At 30.5% G+C, this 20,331-nt stretch overlaps 4 protein-coding genes across 10 annotated transcripts; 2 read left to right on the top strand and 2 right to left on the bottom strand.

Annotated features, from left to right (window-relative positions):
- The first annotated feature begins 205 nt into the window (after positions 1 to 205).
- Positions 206 to 2,106, top strand: Ccs (copper chaperone for superoxide dismutase). Of its 2 annotated transcripts, XM_083100482.1 has the most exons (7): positions 207 to 485; positions 583 to 781; positions 853 to 1,042; positions 1,106 to 1,172; positions 1,250 to 1,431; positions 1,522 to 1,637; positions 1,998 to 2,106. In XM_083100482.1, exons 1-7 carry the CDS (start codon positions 465 to 467, stop codon positions 2,006 to 2,008), a joined length of 786 nt encoding a protein of 261 aa, XP_082956608.1. In that variant the 5' UTR covers positions 207 to 464; the 3' UTR covers positions 2,009 to 2,106. The 2 variants fall into 2 exon arrangements, with proteins under 2 accessions (XP_082956607.1, XP_082956608.1); XM_083100481.1 differs by lacking the exon at positions 1,998 to 2,106 and having other exon boundaries at positions 206 to 485; positions 1,522 to 1,830.
- An 89-nt stretch (positions 2,107 to 2,195) lies between these two features.
- Positions 2,196 to 5,954, top strand: Ast (single-strand DNA endonuclease protein asteroid). 2 transcript variants are annotated; one of them, XM_083100466.1, is made up of 2 exons: positions 2,196 to 2,784; positions 2,906 to 5,954. In XM_083100466.1, the coding sequence occupies exon 2, from the start codon at positions 2,974 to 2,976 to the stop codon at positions 5,293 to 5,295; it is 2,322 nt and encodes a 773-aa protein (XP_082956592.1). In that variant the 5' UTR covers positions 2,196 to 2,784; positions 2,906 to 2,973; the 3' UTR covers positions 5,296 to 5,954. The 2 variants fall into 2 exon arrangements, with proteins under 2 accessions (XP_082956592.1, XP_082956593.1); XM_083100467.1 differs by having other exon boundaries at positions 2,196 to 2,817.
- LOC145972155 (uncharacterized) lies at positions 5,280 to 7,687 on the bottom strand. 2 transcript variants are annotated; one of them, XM_083100486.1, is made up of 3 exons: positions 7,557 to 7,687; positions 5,785 to 6,081; positions 5,280 to 5,696 (listed from the first exon to the last, which is right to left on the bottom strand). In XM_083100486.1, exons 2-3 carry the CDS (start codon positions 6,079 to 6,081, stop codon positions 5,565 to 5,567), a joined length of 429 nt encoding a protein of 142 aa, XP_082956612.1. In that variant the 5' UTR covers positions 7,557 to 7,687; the 3' UTR covers positions 5,280 to 5,564. The 2 variants fall into 2 exon arrangements, with proteins under 2 accessions (XP_082956612.1, XP_082956613.1); XM_083100487.1 differs by lacking the exon at positions 7,557 to 7,687 and adding an exon at positions 6,302 to 6,513.
- Orp8 (Oxysterol-binding protein-related protein 8) lies at positions 6,659 to 19,595 on the bottom strand. 4 transcript variants are annotated; one of them, XM_083100463.1, is made up of 17 exons: positions 18,749 to 19,595; positions 18,280 to 18,422; positions 16,313 to 16,441; positions 14,453 to 14,502; positions 13,980 to 14,210; positions 13,754 to 13,898; positions 13,288 to 13,509; positions 11,272 to 11,483; positions 10,907 to 11,085; positions 10,640 to 10,817; positions 10,287 to 10,383; positions 10,002 to 10,198; positions 9,695 to 9,820; positions 9,381 to 9,626; positions 9,145 to 9,312; positions 7,831 to 8,006; positions 6,659 to 7,687 (listed from the first exon to the last, which is right to left on the bottom strand). In XM_083100463.1, the coding sequence occupies exons 2-17, from the start codon at positions 18,413 to 18,415 to the stop codon at positions 7,456 to 7,458; spliced, it is 2,724 nt and encodes a 907-aa protein (XP_082956589.1). In that variant the 5' UTR covers positions 18,416 to 18,422; positions 18,749 to 19,595; the 3' UTR covers positions 6,659 to 7,455. The 4 variants fall into 4 exon arrangements, with proteins under 4 accessions (XP_082956589.1, XP_082956588.1, XP_082956590.1 ...); XM_083100462.1 differs by having other exon boundaries at positions 9,381 to 9,629; positions 18,749 to 19,589; XM_083100464.1 differs by having other exon boundaries at positions 9,381 to 9,629; positions 11,272 to 11,429; positions 18,749 to 19,585.
- Positions 19,596 to 20,331: the final 736 nt, after the last annotated feature.

The following is a 20,331-nucleotide window of genomic DNA, read 5'->3' as shown; positions in this document are numbered from 1 at the left end:
TGCTTAGGGTAACCAGCAACGATTGACCAATCAAAGAGTCCTATTTTGAATTGGCCAATTGGCGACGTGGTCAATCGGGTGTCACCCGTCATTGACCAATGTATGGTTACATTCTGCAGAAGAATGGCTGTGATTGGTCAATGACGGCTAGTAAACTACTTCGGGTCAGGTCAAACCTGACCATTCGAAAACGCCATTATACTTATGATTAGGCACTTGTGCCAAGTGCCAAGTCTGTGTTCCTGGTCTAATTTAAAAAATTGTACGCACTATTTATGTATGAATCGTACGATGTGACGGGAATATATGTATATACGTCTGCGAATTTTGCGAGAAAAAAATATGCTTATAAAGATAGGGAAGATAATATAACGTGTAAAATTAATAAATGTCATCTTTGCAAAAAGAACAAAAATCCGGCTTTCCAAATTTTTGCTTTATCATGTTGATATAACTACACGTACATGCAAATGGCTTCGGCAAAGGTAAGCAATTATTTTACATTATTGGCAAACTAAAGTACGATATTGTCAAATTTGTAGGATTATATATAATCTCTCTCTCTCTCATTTCTTTCCACAGATTGAGTTTGCAGTACATATGACATGCGAGAAATGTGTCGACGCAATTTCTAAGAGTGTATCGGATTTAAAGGGTATTCGAAATATTGATATATCATTGGAACGCGGCACCGTTATCATTGAAACGGACCTACCTTATTTTATCATTCAACAAAGGATCGAACAAACTGGAAGGCAGGCAGTGTTGAAAGGATACGGAGGTTTAAACATATTTTTTATTAATTACTTATTTATTATTATTAAGAAATCTGATTCTATGTAACTTTTATAGATGGATTAAGCGCTGTATCAATGCTGGGTGGGAATTCGGGATACAGTGTAGGCAATTTAATCAAAGGTGTAATAAGATTTGCGCAGACTCCACAAGGATGTATTATAGATGGTACGGTTGATGGATTGACTTTGGGAGAGCATGGTATGCATATACACGAATGCGGCGATATATCTAATGGCTGTGATAGGTAAGTCAGTTTTACAAATAAAAAATTTTTAGATAATCTGAGCAAATTTTATTGTTATCGTAGCGTAGGTGAACACTTCAATCCAAATAATTCTCCACATGGCGCTCCTGAGAATGATCTGTCGGAGAGAGTAAATATAAAAAATTATGTAAATTCTAGATATATGTGCCACATATACAGATTTTTTAATAACATCTGTAATTGCAGCATATCGGTGATCTTGGTAATATCTTAGCAGACGCTACAGGTAGAGCTACTTTTCGAAAGATAGACAGATTCCTTAAAATATCTGATATCATTGGGAGATCGCTCGTTATTACCAATGACCCTGATGATCTAGGGAAAGGTGACAATCCAGAATCCAAAATAAATGGAAACAGTGGAATTAGGTATAAATGGAATAAATTATTACATATTATTATATTATTACAGAAATTTGACCATTACTGTTTTAAATTAAATTTTCTTTTCTTGTATAGCCTGGCTTGTGGTATTATAGCCAGATCTTCTGGATTATTTCAAAATACAAAAAAAATTTGTGCATGCGACGGTCTTACAATATGGGATGAAAGAGATCGAGCCCTTGCAAATCATGGTATTAAAAGTTACGCAAAATTGAATGAAAAAATATGCATAATACTTTGAATATCTTAGAAAAAGAAAACTGTTTCTAGAAATTTAACCATGTATCAAAATTTGTCAAGTTCTATTTATTATTAGTTTTAGGAATCTCTCTTGCATTAATTATATTATTAACTAATATTATTAATATAATTATATTCTAATTATATTAATAATATTTAATAGCTACAACTTTTTGTGTAATTTTTTCAAACTTTTTTTTCACATATTTATAAATTATCAAGTAGTAATTAATAACTTTTAACAATTTTTTCAAAAGTAACTTAATTTTATAAGATAATTTATATATATTACTTTATTTCCTTCTTTTCAGCAAATTTGTAATTAACGTAACGTGTAACAACTGGTCTAACTGGTAACAAAAAATACATTCCATATTCAGAACATTGGAGGAATAAATATAAATATATTTTTAACTTTTCGATACTGTTATCATACATGTATATATATATATATATATATATATATATATTTATTTATTTATTTATTTATTTATTTATTTATTTATTTATTTGATTCCCCTTCATGCGCTATCAAATTATAATCGTACATATCGGTTTTACGTATTATACAAGTTTTTAAATTTTTTTTCCATCATTTGATTATTAGTCTATCTTGCTTAAAAATTCAATGTATGGCTGCGTTCCGTCTCGCGCGTTATGCGTGGAAAATCTATAATATACGTAACGTAAGTTATAAACTTTCTGCGCATAATGCGTGAGACGTGAGACGGAATGCGACCCATGGGCTGCGTTTGGAAACATCCTTGTTGTTCACCGAATGTTAAACAGGGATAAAATGATACCTGGGTACACTCGGGTGATGTTTCCGAACGCAGCCGCGTATTGTCATATGAAGTCTGTAGCAGGTAGCAGCCATTGATAATTTGTAATTTATCATGGCGTCATGATAAATATGCGTTGCTATTTACCGTGACATGTGTACATTATACGTAAAAATAGTGTCAAAATCAAGCGGCAAATTAAAAATTTTTAAGTGATTTATATATGGTATTAAATAAGAGTATTATAACTTGTCAGAAATAATAATCTAGAAACAATAATTGGACGAAGAAAACATCAAAAAATATATCTCTTAAGGTTAGATTCAGTACCGAACAAATATCGTGATAGGTAAAATTAAGAGAAAAACAAATTTAAGGGAGCAAGAGAATATTATTATAAACACGAATAATGTTTAATATATTTTTTTTTTTTACAGAAACTTGTACAATTCAACGTGAATATAATTTATGCGAGTAAAACTTTAAGCTTAATTGACTTTTGAGAATGGGGATTCCTGGATTAACAACATACATATCCAATCATTCGGAGGATTATCTTGAGAATTATGCTCTACACGAAACTTATTTAGTAATTGATGGGAATAGTATAGGATGTCAATTGTATAATTGGTATGCAAGATGTAACTGCGTCTTTGGCGGTGATTACGACAAATATGCGCAATGTGTAGCAGATTTTTTTAATGAACTCTCCATGTGTAATATCACTCCGTTGGTCCTAATCGATGGTGGTTGCGAAGACAAAAAGCTACAGACGGTCATATCTCGAACTAACGAAAAAATTGGAATAGCGTCGCATTATACACCGCACTCTCAACAGAGAACCAAATTCTTTCCTCTACTTATGAAAGAAGTGTTTAAAGATGTCATGAAAGAAAAAGGCGTCAAGTATACGCAATGTATATTTGAAGCTGATAACACTATAGCCGCAATAGCACGTATTCTCAAGTGTCCTGTATTAAGTTACGACTCTGATTTCTATATTTATGGATCGCTGTACATACCATTTGATACATGGGAAAATAATGTAATCCCTAATCCGGTAACTCGGGGTTACATGAAACTTTGCAAGATTTATTATCCGGAAAAACTTTTCCGAATTTACAACGGATTGAATCAATCTTTGTTGCCTCTGGCAGCGATATTACTGGGAAATGACTATGTAAAACAACATACGTTTCGAAATTTTTTTCGTCACTTGAAATTACCACGAACAGGAAGAAAGAAGTACAATGAGCAACAACGACGTATAGATGCCACATTTAATTGGCTACGAAGACACAGCTTAAATCAAGCTGTAATAGGAATACTAAGTAGATTACGGAAACGGGATCGCAAACACGTATTAAATATAATAGAAACGATAATAAATGGTTACACTAGTGCTTCATTGAGTGTATTACATATACTAAATGTTCCTTCAGAGAATTTTTCAAGAGCAAATATACTGGATGCATTTAAAACGTACAAATTTGAAGGCGATATATATAATCTGACATACATTGACGAAAAATCGAACGAAGAAAATCTAAGCGACGACGATAACGAAACAGACGAAAAAGAAATAACAACCATACTCGAGGAAAAAAAGGTGATTTCTGATGAATCACTGGTCAACAATTTGCCTCAGTGGTTTATTAATGAATTCAAACTGGGCAGATATCCTTCTTATTTCATAGACATAATAATACGGAAACTATATGTTTGTGCCGCACAAGTCGAAAATTATTTATACGTCTCATCTATTGTTGCAAGTTTAAAAATTATAAGCGTTATTTATGGATTATTGATATCGGGTATTGAAGGAAGAAGGACTTACATGGAATATATGACTAGAGATGAGAATAGGAAAATAAAGCGTTATCAGTTAGAATACAATGATAATATATTAGGGTGTACATTACCATCTTTGTTTAATTTAAGAGAACTGCCGATTATTATTAGAAGACAAATTTTAAATGTCACATTGGAAATTGCCGATGAAAATTGTATGAAGGAAATTCCATCAAATTGGACGTTATATATCGCGACCATCAAGTATTGGATAAATCAACAACAAGAACCACTTAAATTCAGTTGTCATATATACTCCTTATTATTTGCTATGTTATTTAACATAATAGATCACAAAATAGGCCCGTATAGAAATTTAAACAGATTCTATCATAGATTCAATAGAACTGTCGAAAATATTAAATATATGAGAAAAATGAGAAATCATCGTCCACAATATTCAATCGATAGTACACTAATAAATGCATTTAATGAAGTTAATGCGGATGATTGCTTGCTTGCAGCTTCATTTTTTGTATCAAATTTCGAAACTGATCAAAAAGTATATCTGCACCCAAAACGATTCAATATTACAGTTGTTCATGGTTTTGCAGAGTTTCAAAATTGTTTAAGACATAGTATGAATTTGAATGCATTATTGGGATATCCGTATGAACAAACTAAAGTTGCTAATATGTTTAATGGTACATTACTGTATAATTTATGCAGCAATTTTAAAAGACGCGATAACGTTGAAGTTTATATTAATACAATTTTTCAAGATTCTCCGAGTTTATCGCATCTATTTAATATACTCTTATTAAAAGTCAAACCTCTGTTTAATACAGCATTGGAAAAGAAAGCCAGTAAATGTAAAAAGCAAAAGACAAAAAGATGTGAAAAAAAGGAATCTATTACGCAGGAAGAAGATCATGAAAAAGAAGCTGTAAACGCATGTGAAAGTACAAGTACCAGCGAAGAAACCTTTTATGATGTAAATAATTCTTTTTCTATCCTTGGTGCTACGCAACATTAAATCTTTTTATTGTGATTAAATTGCACCTGTACATATATCACAATTATGTATTTATAATTTATATATACCTTTTACAAATAAAGACATATAAGCAAATTTATGATTTAAAAAAAAAAAAAACTTGTAATCTTTATATGAAATTTCCGATAGAATGTGAAAAAACTTGTCTATCAATACATAATATATAAACAATGTATATGTATTGGATCTATTACAATAGGATATAAAATGATTTAACATCGATGTTTAATTTTTATAAGAAAAAAAATCTATAAATCCTCACTGCTGTTAGTTTCATCGGTATGAGAAGAACTTGCATAATCCTTTCGTTTCTGGCGTGGCATTGATCGCTTAACATCGGTCTTTTTCTTTTTTATTCTCACGTTACGTAATCGATTATTCTAAACGAATAGCGAAAGAAAAAGAAACGAAAAGATGCACGAGTTGTGCAATATAAAGATTAAGATAAAAAAATAATATTTGTATTACATTCTTATATATTTCCCAGAATGCGCTGATCGATGTTTTGGCAGTATTAGCCTCCTCTCGTAAAGTCGGTATATAATATTGATCGTCTCCGTGTTTGGCGACAAGTCCGACACAAACAGCATATTTCAATTTTTCCTGCAATTCTTGCTCGAGAGCTTCGAAATTTTTATCAACTGGATAGTGTCTTTGTATAAAATCTTTTAAATTTTTCGATTTAACAAATACTTGACGTTTTTGTAACTCTTTTACAGCTGTACGTAGCATTTGAGGCGTTATAGAGATTTTCTCTTTCTCCATCTGAATAAAAGATATAATTGTATAATTTGTAAAAATATATACACACAAAATTGACAAATTATATTTTCAAAAAATTTCACATATTTAATTGAAACTCGAAAAATTATTTATTTACATTATGAATCTATATCTATCATGTATCTATTTTTTTCATTAAAGATATATATAGAGATAATATTAACACAATGACACTATATAACTATATAAAACCTATAATTACCTTCAGCGATTTTCTTAGAAGAAGATATATAAAGATTTGTTAATAGAATTAGAATTATATTAAGGAAATAGTTTTGTAATATTTTAATTTAATAATTTGTCCATGAGATATGTATGTGTGTGTGTGTGTGTGTGTGTGTAGTGAATCTGGTGATGATTATTAGAAACGTTGGTATTAATAAAATTATATATCATTTGAATGTTTGTTAAACTATATTTATATATTTTATTGAATTTAAAGTTTCTTCAAAAATTACATAAATATGTTTATTGACTGAAAAAAAAATTGTAGATAATTATGTTATAATGTCAGGTGGATAATGTCAATTGCGGATAATTATGAATATAATGTCAAATATAAAGTGCATAGATTCTTTTATATACAAGTTTGGTACTATTGCTATCGTCGAGATATCACATGAATAAGCTTATTGTTAGCGCGATAAATAAAATAACAGCATAAGCTCTGTATTAGAGTTTTAAAGAAAATTTGTATTAATATTACGTAAACAAAATATATTTTATGTCCTCTAACGCGAATTAACTGATATGATTGATAACAATTTATCAATTTTTACATAAAACATATAACAATTTACTGTAAGATATTATATTGTAAATTTGATATCGCATTGAAATCAAATTACAATATTCTACATTGTATTGTATATATTAATACAGAATTAAATATAAGATTTATAATAAATTAACTACAAAAGTAAGACGAATATTTTTACATAACAATCATACGATTATATTACAATTTGGTACTGGCGGGTTGCATAAAAATTAGATTAGTAATTAAAAGGTATTACGTCTTCCCACATTAATTAAGCCCTATATACAATATAAGCTCATATAGACTGTTAGTATTTTCTGTATTTGACATCTTGCATTTTTGCAACTATGACAAAATACCATTGCACTGAATCTACATTGCGTGGATTCTTAATATTTTCTAATATTTTACTTCTACATAGACGAATGTGTTTCATAAATATTGTTTTAAAATAAAAATCATTATATCTCTCCCGATATGATTTGCTTTACCACGATCATGAAATAATATCGACACCACGTTCTGCGAGAGTTGTAGGACAAACAATTGATATACATAATTCAAGTGAGTAACATAAAACAATATTATCAAATTCTTCAACCCTTAGTAGGATTATTGCTCCATACGCTTATAAAGTATTGCACCAAGAAAACGATAATAATAATAAGTATAGTATCCATGAAGCTCTTAAACATACTTATGTTGTGATGTTGTTCACTGGACTCTCTTTGCTTCTTGCAAACTTGTTCTACAATTTGTTGTATACGATTTAGTTTTTCACCATGTTCTAGCATTTGAGTCTCTACTTCTTTCATAATAATTATTAATCTAAAAGGAATACATTTATGTTTATACTCGTGTATATATATATATATATATATATGATATTATAAGTAACTGTGTGCTATGTATAAAAGTTTTGTATAGATTATTATAAATATGTACTTTCTATTACATTTAAACGATCCTACCTAGCAGTCGAGCGTCTCCTTTTTCCTAATGATTGACTAGAATCGGTATGTGCCTCTGCGGACGAGCTCCCAGAATCATGAGCTGTCTCTGACATAGGCATGTTATTAGACAATTGCCTCTTTGAAGACTTGAGTACTGATAAGGACGAACGTGACTCAGCTTGTAGTAATGGGATCTGCAACGATTATTATTTGCATATAATTTGAATTAATTGCAGGTTTATATATAAATGTATATATGAATAATAAATAATATATTTTATAGAAGTTTAAGATTTTAAAATAACATGAGAGAGAATATCTTTTTTACAATACAATTAAACAACCATACAATTACATACAATTAAAAAATATTTTTTATCTAGTAATTCTTGAAATTCTCGTTCTTTTTCTTGCTTTGATAGATAAGCTATTCAATATCCAAGCTAAACAAATGCTTTCTAGATTATCAGATATTAAATAAATGTATATATGTGTATATGTTGATTAATATACAAATAACGGTACAAAATTGAATTGAAAATGAAATTATTTACAATGACCTAATAATTACACTTAAATGAATTGGATGTTAAATGAAGAAAGATGAAAATCTTATGAGAAATGTTAAGAATTGATATAATAAACAGTACAACAAAAAGAAAAAGCAAGATTAGCATTTTTTCATTAACACATTGCACAATTTTTCATGCATTTCTTTGTTCAGTTATTAAGTTTATTTTTGCCCTTTGCTTTTTGTTAGATTCTCGATATAATCCTTTAAGTTACATTCCTTTTCTAATAAAAGCAACATATATCATATGATATATGTAAATTGTTATTTCAGAAAAGATCGCAACATGTGCAAGACATTTAAAATTATATAGAAATTTAAATACAAAAAAATTATGTAAATTTTTACCGAAGTCTTTCAAGATATATGTATATTTAAAACTTACTTTGAATGGTGTTAAATTCAGATTTTTCAAACTTGTACAACTTGTGCAAACTTATATAATGTAGAGTTCTAAAACTAAATAAATATATCACTCTACAGAAAAACAATGTTAAATTAATTAATAAATACACTTTCTTTAGACTAACAAACTGCAAGTCGAGCAAAATATGTTTATTACAAATATCGAAAATGTATACAGTCTATTCAAATCCATTGATAGCAAATAATAGCAAAGATAAGATGTAATAATATATGTAATTGCTCAGTAGCACTGTCGAAAAAAAAAAAAGAAAAACCACAAAGCAGTTAAAAATAATGTTACTTATATGTATACAAATGTTAAAACAGCATGCAAATTAGCTCTTACATCGCTGTACCTGTGATTGTGGTTCAGTAGATACAATACTACCAGTACGCATAATAGGTGTTTTATGCCTTGTCTTTGTGCGTACTATATAATTCTCTTCATATTGTACTACATCGTTTCTTGGATCCCACGGTCTTATATCGGCATGCCGATAGACCCAATTTCCCGTAATAATATCCTAAATAATAGGAAATATTATTTCATTATTATTTCATCAACATCACATATCTGCCAGAATAAACGTACTTGTACAAAATATTTTGGAATCCATTCTTGTCCGAGACTTTTCCGCTCTTTAGCACGTTCCCTTTGTGCTTCCTCGAGTCGAGTTTTAGCTTCAGTAGCAGCAAGCTGATCATCTCCATTAATAGCTTGTGTAACAGCATACCACAATTTTTCACTTTCCCATTGTCCCTGATATTCCAAAGGAACAGTGTATTTCTTCAATCTTTTCTTGCGTACTTCCGGAGTTGGATTGAAAAATATATTTTCCTGCTGTAAAATAAAAAGACATGTATTAATAATAAGCTAAGAATATTATCGATCAAGACTTTACTTACTCCTGTTCGTTTGTCCGTTATTAAAATCAGCCCATCCCAATATCCCGATATAGTAGCTAGAGTTTCCTTCCCTAAACGTATTCGTCCTATAACTTGATTCATCATTTCTGCACCACCGAGAAATGGCTAAAAATATTATTTTATTGTTATTATATATTTTTAATAATAAAAATTTCTTAAATTATATACATATATATATATATATATATTTTTTTTTTTTTTTTTCTAAATACATTTATACAATTTTATCGATATATAATTTTGGCATATTGTGCAAAAGCGGTATAATATAATACTTGTTTGCTACCTTGAGTTTAAATTCCAATTCAGTATGATAGCCGGTTTTCTCGCATATTATGTTCACTTTTCCACCAAGTTCCATAGACAATGTTCCCATAAGAATACCTTTACAATGTGCATAAGGAATTGTCATTGTATAATCTTCACCTCTCGGTAGCATTGTTAATACAGCAACACCATCTAAAACTGCGGAGGTTGAATTCCCTGTAACAAAATTTGTACTTTAAGTTATATCGTTACTGAATAGAAGTATTAATATAGGATATTATCTCATTCTTTACTAAATACTTGCCATAAAATTTAGACTTTGCAATAATTGTAGCGCTAATAGTAAATCCATCTTGACGATTTGTCACATAAAATCCTGAGATGGGTGGATGATGCGATAACTAGCAAAAACATTTAAATGCATGCGTTAAAATAGAACATAACATAACACAATATATACATGTAAAAGAAATAAATTTTATATATAGATATTATAACACAATATATACATGTAAAAGAAATAAATTTTATATATAGATTGTAAATTAATAAAAAAGTCCGTTATTAAAAGCAAGAAAGATTCTGCGATATTTTGACAACACATAGAGACAAATTGTTCAATATTGTTAATATTAAATATTTTTTGGAGATTGTTACTTGTTCAGCCAAGTAGAATGTCCTTGAACCATTAGGATGTTGCCAATAGCAACGGAATGTTTCGCCTAAAAGCGGATTATATGGCTTTTTCAGACCTTGTGGTTTCTTATAAAATCCCGATAAGTACCATTTTACTACAGCCTTCATGCGTGTAAACGCATCATCCTCCAACACTGCTCTGTGAAATGAAATAAAGTTTAGAAATTTAGATTTCTTATGTGGTCTAAAAACATACAAGTCACAATTGAAATATGTTATGTTACTAACTGAGACAATAAATCCGCGTGATAATAAGAATCGGCCAGTTTTTCCAAAAATGAACGTGGTTCCAAGATAAAAGTTGGCAATACAACCTTAGATAAATCCATGCCAGGACGAACTTGTTTCATTAAAAACCATATCAAAGATTTTTGCTCTTCTTGTAGCTCCGTAACAACTTCACCGGCCTATTTATTAATAACGATACAATACAGAAGTGAATATACAAAGTATATGTAAAATTTATATATATATATATATATCAAAAGATCAAAATGTAACAAATTATAAGCATTTCATAAGAAATATTTATTTTTCAATGTGATATATGTTTGTTTTAATCAAAAATTATATTACAATTATATTACACTTACTGTTCCAAGAACTTCGTTTTCATTGGAAACGTATGGCGTTTCAGTGATCGGCTCTGACGATTGATCTTCTTTGGCCGATGCCTCAGACTCGCTATCCGAAGCACTGATTTCAGCATCAGCTGCTACTCCATTCTCCGGCTGACTAATATCGTCCAGGTCTGTATGTGAGATGTACACAGGATCTAGCGTTACTACTTGACGGGTATCGTACTCTAAGACATATACAGAAGGAATATTCATGCTATGCGCTGGAGAGATTGGCAGGTGAGGTGCAGAAGCAGGAAGACTTGAAGAACCAGATGGCTGATTATTACCATTATCTGGTTCTTCATTGGAAATCAAAGACACAACATTTTCCTGATCTGTGCTAGGTGTCGAAGATCGTTCAAGTAACTGTTTTTCCCAATAAGCGACCGCATGATAAAGCTGTTGGAACATGGGAGTTGGTGAAGGACAAACGCTCCTAGGATTACGAATTATAGAGGGAGAGAATGTCTGCGGACACGATAACAAGCGTCTTTGTGGTGTTGTAGGCGTACGCGGAGCATAACGGTTTAAATATACTAGTAGCGCAAAAAGCAGGATAAGAGATTAGGTTGATAAATAGAAAGGGAAAAGTAATAGTAAACAATCATTATTATATAATTTTTTAAACTTAAATATTTAAAAATCTTAATTTTATATACTAGAATCTTTATAAAGCAAGATTTAAATATACGTTTTGTAGAACACATTAAAATATTTCTGCCCTATGAATGTGTATTCGTTATGAATGTATCAAATCTTAACAACAGTTCTTTGAAGTTTTATTGAGACACTAAGAGTTTTTAAACTTGAGCAATCACAAAAAATAATTTTCTGTAATTCAAAGATTATAAAATAGATAATGAAATTTTATTTTCCGTTTATTTTATGTAATGTATATAGTTTTTGATAAATTATACTCGAATGCAATTTAATTAATAACGAGATTATGTAATACTGCACCAATGAAAAATATGACATTAATCTATATCTCTTTTACTGGCAATTTACATGAATAAAAAGAGATTTAAAATCATATTTATATCACATACGAATCTGTATAAATTTTTATATTAAAATTTTCATCGCGATTTTTGTTTGGTTATACCAAACTTGAAAAGAAATATAAGCAATCTGAAACCAATTACTTTCAATAGCATTGCAAATTGACAAATCGCCATACATCATTTACAGATTGTACTTTTTAGACAACATATTTTTCATAGTCGTCTTCATGAATTCAATTCTCTATTTATACTGATTCATCAAAAATCTCAATTGATATTCTTCTTTTGTTTCGTTATATACATAATTAATGCATTATATTGAATAATTTTTAATAATAAAAATATAACATTTTTCATAAGATTAGATTTTAGTTATAATAGAGAAAAATTTACATTTTTATGTAGCAATCGACAATAAAATGTGACTTGTGCACACAGAAATTTATATATATATATATATATATATATATATATATATATAAAATATTAATACATACATACATACACACATACACAAACACACACACACTCACACACACATACACGTTTTCCCTTTTCTCAGAGTTAAATTTAAGGGAAATAGATTTTTCTTCAATAAAGATAGAAAATACGAACGCATAATAAAATATTTTTCTAAAAAATCAAATCAAAATTGGCACATAAGAGCCACAGCGCTGTGGCTCTTATGTGCCAATTTTGATTTAATTTTTTATTTACTTGAGCCAAATTCCTAACTATTAATATTTTTCTATATTGTGTAAGTCTAGTTCTATATTGTGTAAGAATAAAATTCTAATAACTTATCTCAAATTAATTAATCTATATATGAAAAAATATACAAATACATATAAAAAATCTAGAGTATCCTGTACATATGTTATTTCTCACTGCTGGATATTTTATTTTATAAAAATTTTGTCTTAAACGTAACGTATTCCATTATACTTAAATATCGCGAGTAGGAACCTTTGTCAATGATACTAACCATGGTCATCAAAGTGTTTTTCATAATCAGCTTCGCTCCATTGGGTCTCATGAGTGGTCGTCGTATCGTGTGGTAAAGGACGTGGTAGTGCGCTCGTCGAGCGCACTATTAATGAAGAACAACGTAACGATAATTCAAGTGCATCTAACCAACATTTGCCTGCCGCTTGGGATGGCGCTCGAAAGATTAAGTAAGATGTTGGCAAAGGTTGTACAACAGCACCTAAGGAATATTAAGTTGTTGGTAATTATAAAGCTAAAATTATTTTTTTGTGAAATGTTATATATCTATTAACAATTTAAAGAAAATTAGATATACTTTATTAATATAAAAATTTGTATAAAAATCAAATATTATTATTTAAAAACATAAACTAATTCATATTCAATTTAGCAGTAAGTAAATAATAAAAGCAATCTTACATATCTCTAACATATGCATTAATATCCGAGATATAATAACATACCAATAGCTTCTTTCTCTGGTCCTCGAGGAGCCCATATAGATTGTTCCAAGGGATGAAATAATTTAAAACAAAACCCGTCTTTCTTACTCGGACGTTCTATGACTTGACATGTATTAAGTAATACAGTTCCCACCCAATGGTTACTCTGTAATAAAGATATAAAGCGCAGTTACAAAATGAAAATATAATATACATGGCATAACTGAAGAAAAATGAAAATATAAACCTTAGTTTTTGGGCTTTTGTATAATAACAATAATCCAGGTTTCAGAATACACCACAACTTGGTCCAACTTTTCAATGTGCCACGAACTTTTAACCAATCACTCATAACAATAACAGTCGGGTCTTTAAAAGAGCTTAAAAGTTCGTTCGCCACTCTTTTCTTCTCCATTCGATAATTTTTTCTCTGGGCCTTATACGATTCCTTTCGCGTTAATTTGCAAGAGTCCAATGACTGAAAACATTATCAAAAGAAAGATTTTATATATTTTATAAATTAGAAATAGAAAGACTATATTTATCGTATTTGAAATAATAAAAATGCAAAGTGTGTCCATTTTTCAATTGGTTATATCTTTAAAAAAAAAACTGAAATATAAAAGCCATGTATTTATATTTCATTATACATTGAACATGAGAGTGCTAATTAGGATAGTTTTGTGTGACAATTGATTACGACTGAAAACAAGAAATTACCTTGTCTGATGAATTATCGACTTTTTGACCTTCACTCATTCCTGAAAGTCCTATAACATATGTAATTTTGCATTATTTTTTAGTAAAATAAATTTTATAAAACCATGATCAGATGATAACATTAAGACTAGAAAAATTATAGAATGTATAATAGCTTCTAGAATGATATATGTATAGAATTTATATCTAAATTCTCTCTTAATTAAATTGTTAAAATTTTAACATATTTAAAACCAGTTTCTTTAATATAATTTGTTACAAATACTTGTTTCATGTAAAATGGATAACTAGTTGATAGAAATTAATATTATTTAATTTATTATTATTTAATTTTGTAATAAATTTTATATATTATCTATATATATTATATATATTATATATATTAAGATTATATATTATATATATATTAAGATGTGTAAATTCTTATAAAATTAAACTTGATGTGATAGAGAACCAAGTTTTATACTTTTAGGGAAAAATAATGCATGCTTACACACTCTGAAAATAAATAAATTACTACATTGTAATAAAAAAATACAAAAAGTATGTAAATAATATTATTTCACTTTAATCTTATATAAATGAAATTCACTACTCACACATTCACTCAACTCAATCACAATAGTATAAACCGACATAGATATTATATTTTTCTATATTTTAATTACTTTTAATTAAACAAATCAAGATAGTCGTTCTTTCGTCCTGATTTGTATGTATCATTCTAATTGAATCTTAATTTAACTTATTCAACATATATTTCCATTAGCAAATATAGCCAAAATCAATATTCTTTTTATATGCTTCATGTCATGAAGTAAGATGTATAAAATAAATATCTCGTACAGAAGATAAACGTAAAAATAACAATTTTTTAACATAAATATATGTACAATGATAATGAAACTTATCTTGATTTATATTATAGATCTATCACAAATAAGAATTATATTTATATCATATAAATCATACATTTTTGTTTAAAAATATATATTTATTTATTGACGCATTTGTTTAGCTCTATATATAACAATCAGATTGTTAAAAAATTAATACTATTTTTAAATATTACCTTTAATATTATATTAATATTTAAATGCTTTTTGCAAGATTTGCATCAAATCTTAAGAACATATTTTAAGCCAAATTTTATAATTCAGATCTTTATTTTTTTCAATGATTTTGGTGCATTATTCTCAGAGATACAAACCAATTTCATTGCAATGAAATCACATGCTGAGCGATATTTAATACACAAAAAATATTTAATATTAAAAATGCAAATTTTGTAGAAAAGAGGGCATGCAATAAATTTTTGTTAAGAGAAAATTACCTTTTGATTCGTAAGAGAGAGAGAGAGAGAGAGAGAGAGAGAGAGAGAGAATGCAAACCTCATAAAATAACTCATACATATGTATATGTATAATGTACTAATACAATGAGACAGATTTTTGTCGCATTTATTATACTGATTTATATAATAAGATTTACATGTGTATATATATATATATATATATACTTTTATGTCAATAATAATTAACTAAATAAAGATTTTTTGTAACTTATTTTGTGGAGAAAGCATGTGAAGTGCAGTAAGCGTTAAGACATTACAAGCGTTAAATAATATTGCTCTAAAAGAATTTAAAGCTTTAAAAAAAAAAATTGCACATAAAATGAAACATAAACATATGCTTAGAAAAGAGTGTTTCGTAAGCCACACATGGTTTCAAAATTTACATATATGTATCTATCATATTGCAGAAATAAAAGTAACGTCAATCAAATTTTGAAAGCCGCTGTTCAATTATCTCAGATTATAGTAATAAAGTATTACTTTCGAAAATATTTCTAGGTTTATACCTGGAGAAATTGGAGGTGCACCAGTTGTAATATTTACGCTTGTTGAAAGAGACTCTGTTGATGGAAGTTTAGGTAATGGTGCAGATTGCACTTGAACGCTGCTTCGTCGAAGTTGTCGATCCGCTGGTTCTATATATTTGTATTCATTCAGTTGCACTCACAATATTTAACATTTTATTTTATATCATATTAGAAATAGGAAATGTCTCAAAAAACTGACTAATTAATGATTATTCGATAATATATAACAGTCAGACTTTACATTTACTACATTACAAACACAAGTAAACACAGTAATTATATTAATAACAAAAAAATGTGATATAACAGAAAGTATATCACGATATCATTACTTTCTGCTGTGAGACAAGATAAAAGTTGCAAAAAAATATATAATTGCTTACGATGAATTTTAATGAAAGATATTGCTACATTTTGCTGTATAAAGGAGATAAAGATATACATGCTTGAATTATACATGCACAATGGAGCATGCTACTTTAAGTTGTTGCATGCAGTCAAAAATAATGCAAATTACATAGGAAATTTTATTTAAAATAGAAAATAAATTAGCACATTCAAAATATATCAATATAATATAGATAGTGATACGCTAACTTATATCGTTACAATATATATTTTAAGGAATATTATCTGGATACAAATTATTAGTAAAGATACTCTACATGAAAATCTGTATTAAGTTGTTTGAATTAAAGACATTGTTTTTACATCATCTGTGTTACCTAGTTTGTTATTTAGTTTGATGTATACATGTTTTTTATATATGAAATAATGTATATGTTTGTATATGATATAAAGAGATTTGTCTCAAAAGAATATTATGTAAAATGTTGAAAAGTTTGAATTAATCTTTTAATTTTATCCATAAGGATTTGTAGGATCCGTAAATGTGTGTCACCGTGTGCCTTTTTTGTATCAAAAGAGAAAAATGGTGGAAAGTGGGTCGCATAAAGCATAAAGTTATTATGTCACAACAAACTACGGTGCTTATAGTACTAGGGATTCCTACTACAATATGAGAACAGTTTGTTAGACTCTCAAGAGTATTGATTTCCATTTTACCAACAGTCAGACTTGCTACAGTATGTATTTCATTCATATTAATGAGCTAGCATAACTATGCGCTAGGCATATCCTTATTGACAAGTCTATAATAATAGTTTTATACTTGAGATATATCATAGATTAGACAGCTATGCAAGCAATACAAAAAAATATGCTCGTAATAAATATAAATTTATATATCTCGATCGAATTTGAATTACTTAAAAATAACAGCGTAACATATTGTAAAAATGATTACTGCATCTTGTAAAATTTATTTTAAAGAGAAATTGATTTTTATTCTTTAAAGGAAATCCCCGTGCACCCATAGAAAACAACAGACTACGCATACATAAATTTTGTGGTTTGTGTGCAAGAGTGTCGATATTATATAAACATGAAAAATTATATATTATATACACGTTGCGACAGCATACATTACATAAATCTTACTGGATCTTGCAACGCTTTAATAACAGAGAACAGTTTTGCAGAGACACGCTACTATTATGTACACCTGTATTCTTAATTCATATAGTTCAACAGTCACGGACAAATAATTTTATAGTTCATAAATTATAATTTCTTCTTCTAGAAAAATATATGCACGCTGTATACGTATTTGCGTATACACGCGTCATATGCAATGAGTATGAGGTTTTAATTTTTTAAACCGCTTAATTATACTCTGGTTACTTTTAATCTTCGTACATCTTACAAGCTATCGCTTTGTGCATATTGTTACGAAAGAAACAAATGTATAAGTAACCATAAGTAAAATCATTATAAAGCGTCTTTGGACGTAATCTTACAATGTTATCCATATTGTAGTATATTTGACATATTTGTAATAAAACGTGGGACGGTTAAATGTATAATATTCGACATAATATACTTACGACTAAGAGATCTGCTGACATTTGGCGGTGTCATGGTCTTAAAGGTCTCCACCGAACTCCCAAGCGGTACAGAATGAGTTTCCGCATGCAGACGCTGATGATCTCCACCAGGCACAACAATCGGTTGCGAACTCATTGTGAATCTAGGATTGTAATACAAAGAACATTATGAATCTAGGATTGTAATGCAACGTTGAGCACAATTTTGTGTATATACGTGTATTAAACTTAACGAAAGTAAACTTGTATGAAATATAAAAACATTTCAACAAATTCATACGCGTTAAGCTCAACGAAAATAGACACGTCGATCCATCAAGTATATCTGGCTAGCGAGATAGTAGATTTGCGAATAAATATCCTGGATAAAAAGAAAAAATGACGACGTGCAAGGAAGACGCATAAGGTGCGCGTTTACATTCGTTTTTCGTTTTCGGCATGCAATGTCAGATGTATCGTCGAGACTCACCTCGTTTTCCAACGACAACGGTAAATCGGTCAATCAGTCGCGATAATTATGCATAGATGACGACGAGAGCGCGAGATACGTAAGAAGCGAAACGCGACATCGTTATCGGCGTATCGTACTTTTCGAGCGCTCTCGAGCGAACGTGGCTGGACGTCGACGAATCTTAATACCCTGGCGAAGGCGAAGGACGACGCGTAGACGGCCTCTCGACGGGACGGCGCGTTGCGGACAAACGTGGGTGCCAAGTGCGTCGTTCCATCTACCATTTGATCGGTAGCAGCTAGGAGCAGGGAGCAGGGAGCAGGGAGCAGCAGCAGCAGCAGCAGCAGCGACGACGACGTTCAACGATGCCGAGAATGCGCGCGACTGCGACTCGCTTGCATCCGCGCCCGCGCGCGTGCAACGACTGCGTGAATCCGAGACCGAGACCGAGAGTCGGCTCGGACAGGCTCGGAGCTCGGAGCAACGCGACGCAGTAACGTTAGAGGAGGCGATAAAAAGAACCTTGAGGGAGGAGAGGAGGTAAACCGCGTCGACCGGCCGCAACCTCCACAGACGCGTGTACATACGTGCGCTTCAACTCGACAAAAACATCGCGTCTCTCGGTCGTTTCTGACGTATGTGTGTCGGGTGTCGGGTGTCGGTGTCGGTGTCGGTGTCGGTGTCGGTGTCGGTGTCGGGGTCGGGTACGCGCGTTTCCACCGTACATACGTATACCACGTCGCCCGATCGCCCATCGACGAGGTATCTCTTTCTCGATTTTACATTCGCGGAGAATCGCCCGTTTTGAAACGGAAACGGTCGAGCGCTTCGCCGGAATGCCTGGCCTGGCGCGTTTGAACGCACAGCCGGTCGTAAACGATGACGTTTACGTGCACGCGGATCCGATTGAACGATTCATCCTTGTCTTACTTTCATCTCCGCTCGCACAGTCGCCATCTCTCGCTTTCCCTCTCTCTCTTTCTTTCCTCTTCCTTTGAGACGGCCGGTCGATATCGCTCGGCGTGTGTAAATTTTTAATAATCGCTATTAATGCAATTTTAGGTCACCGGTTCTAATGAAAAAATCTTAATGTTCTTTATCTACACGTGTATGTACAGGCGATCACGGATCGTACAAGCAAAGATTAACGCCAATTTCATGTCAAGATTTATCAGTCTTGGAATAGAATTTCGCTTCTGCGTTTATTTAATGAGAGATATTTCATTTTATATAAATTACCGAAAAATGTTCAGATACATATAGTTCATCTTGCTCGCATGAATGTTACAAGTGATATGTTTCTTTGATAATATTCGATCACATTTGATTCTCTGAATGCAACGCGTCAAGATTGACCCCAATTTTGCTTCCCCGTCCGCCGTATGCGTAGAGTCGTAACGTAGGAGGAGCCAGCGAGTCGATAACTCGGGATTATTTGACCCCGAACTATTTCGAAACACACAATTCAATCTATAAATAAGTTAACTGAAATGTAATTGAATACATAATAATTCGAATAATGAAGCATCTTTCAAGGTTTTCAATGCATGTCGAGCAAGCAAGATCGATGATGTTCTTTTGCGCAAGATTTATACGAAAAG

Source organism: Camponotus vicinus, unplaced genomic scaffold (assembly GCF_025532165.1).
Source record: "Camponotus vicinus isolate PSW18456_S1 unplaced genomic scaffold, iyCamVici1.0 SCAF_5, whole genome shotgun sequence".
Lineage (NCBI taxonomy): Eukaryota > Metazoa > Arthropoda > Insecta > Hymenoptera > Formicidae > Camponotus > Camponotus vicinus.
This window is presented reverse-complemented; position numbering and strand designations above follow the sequence as displayed.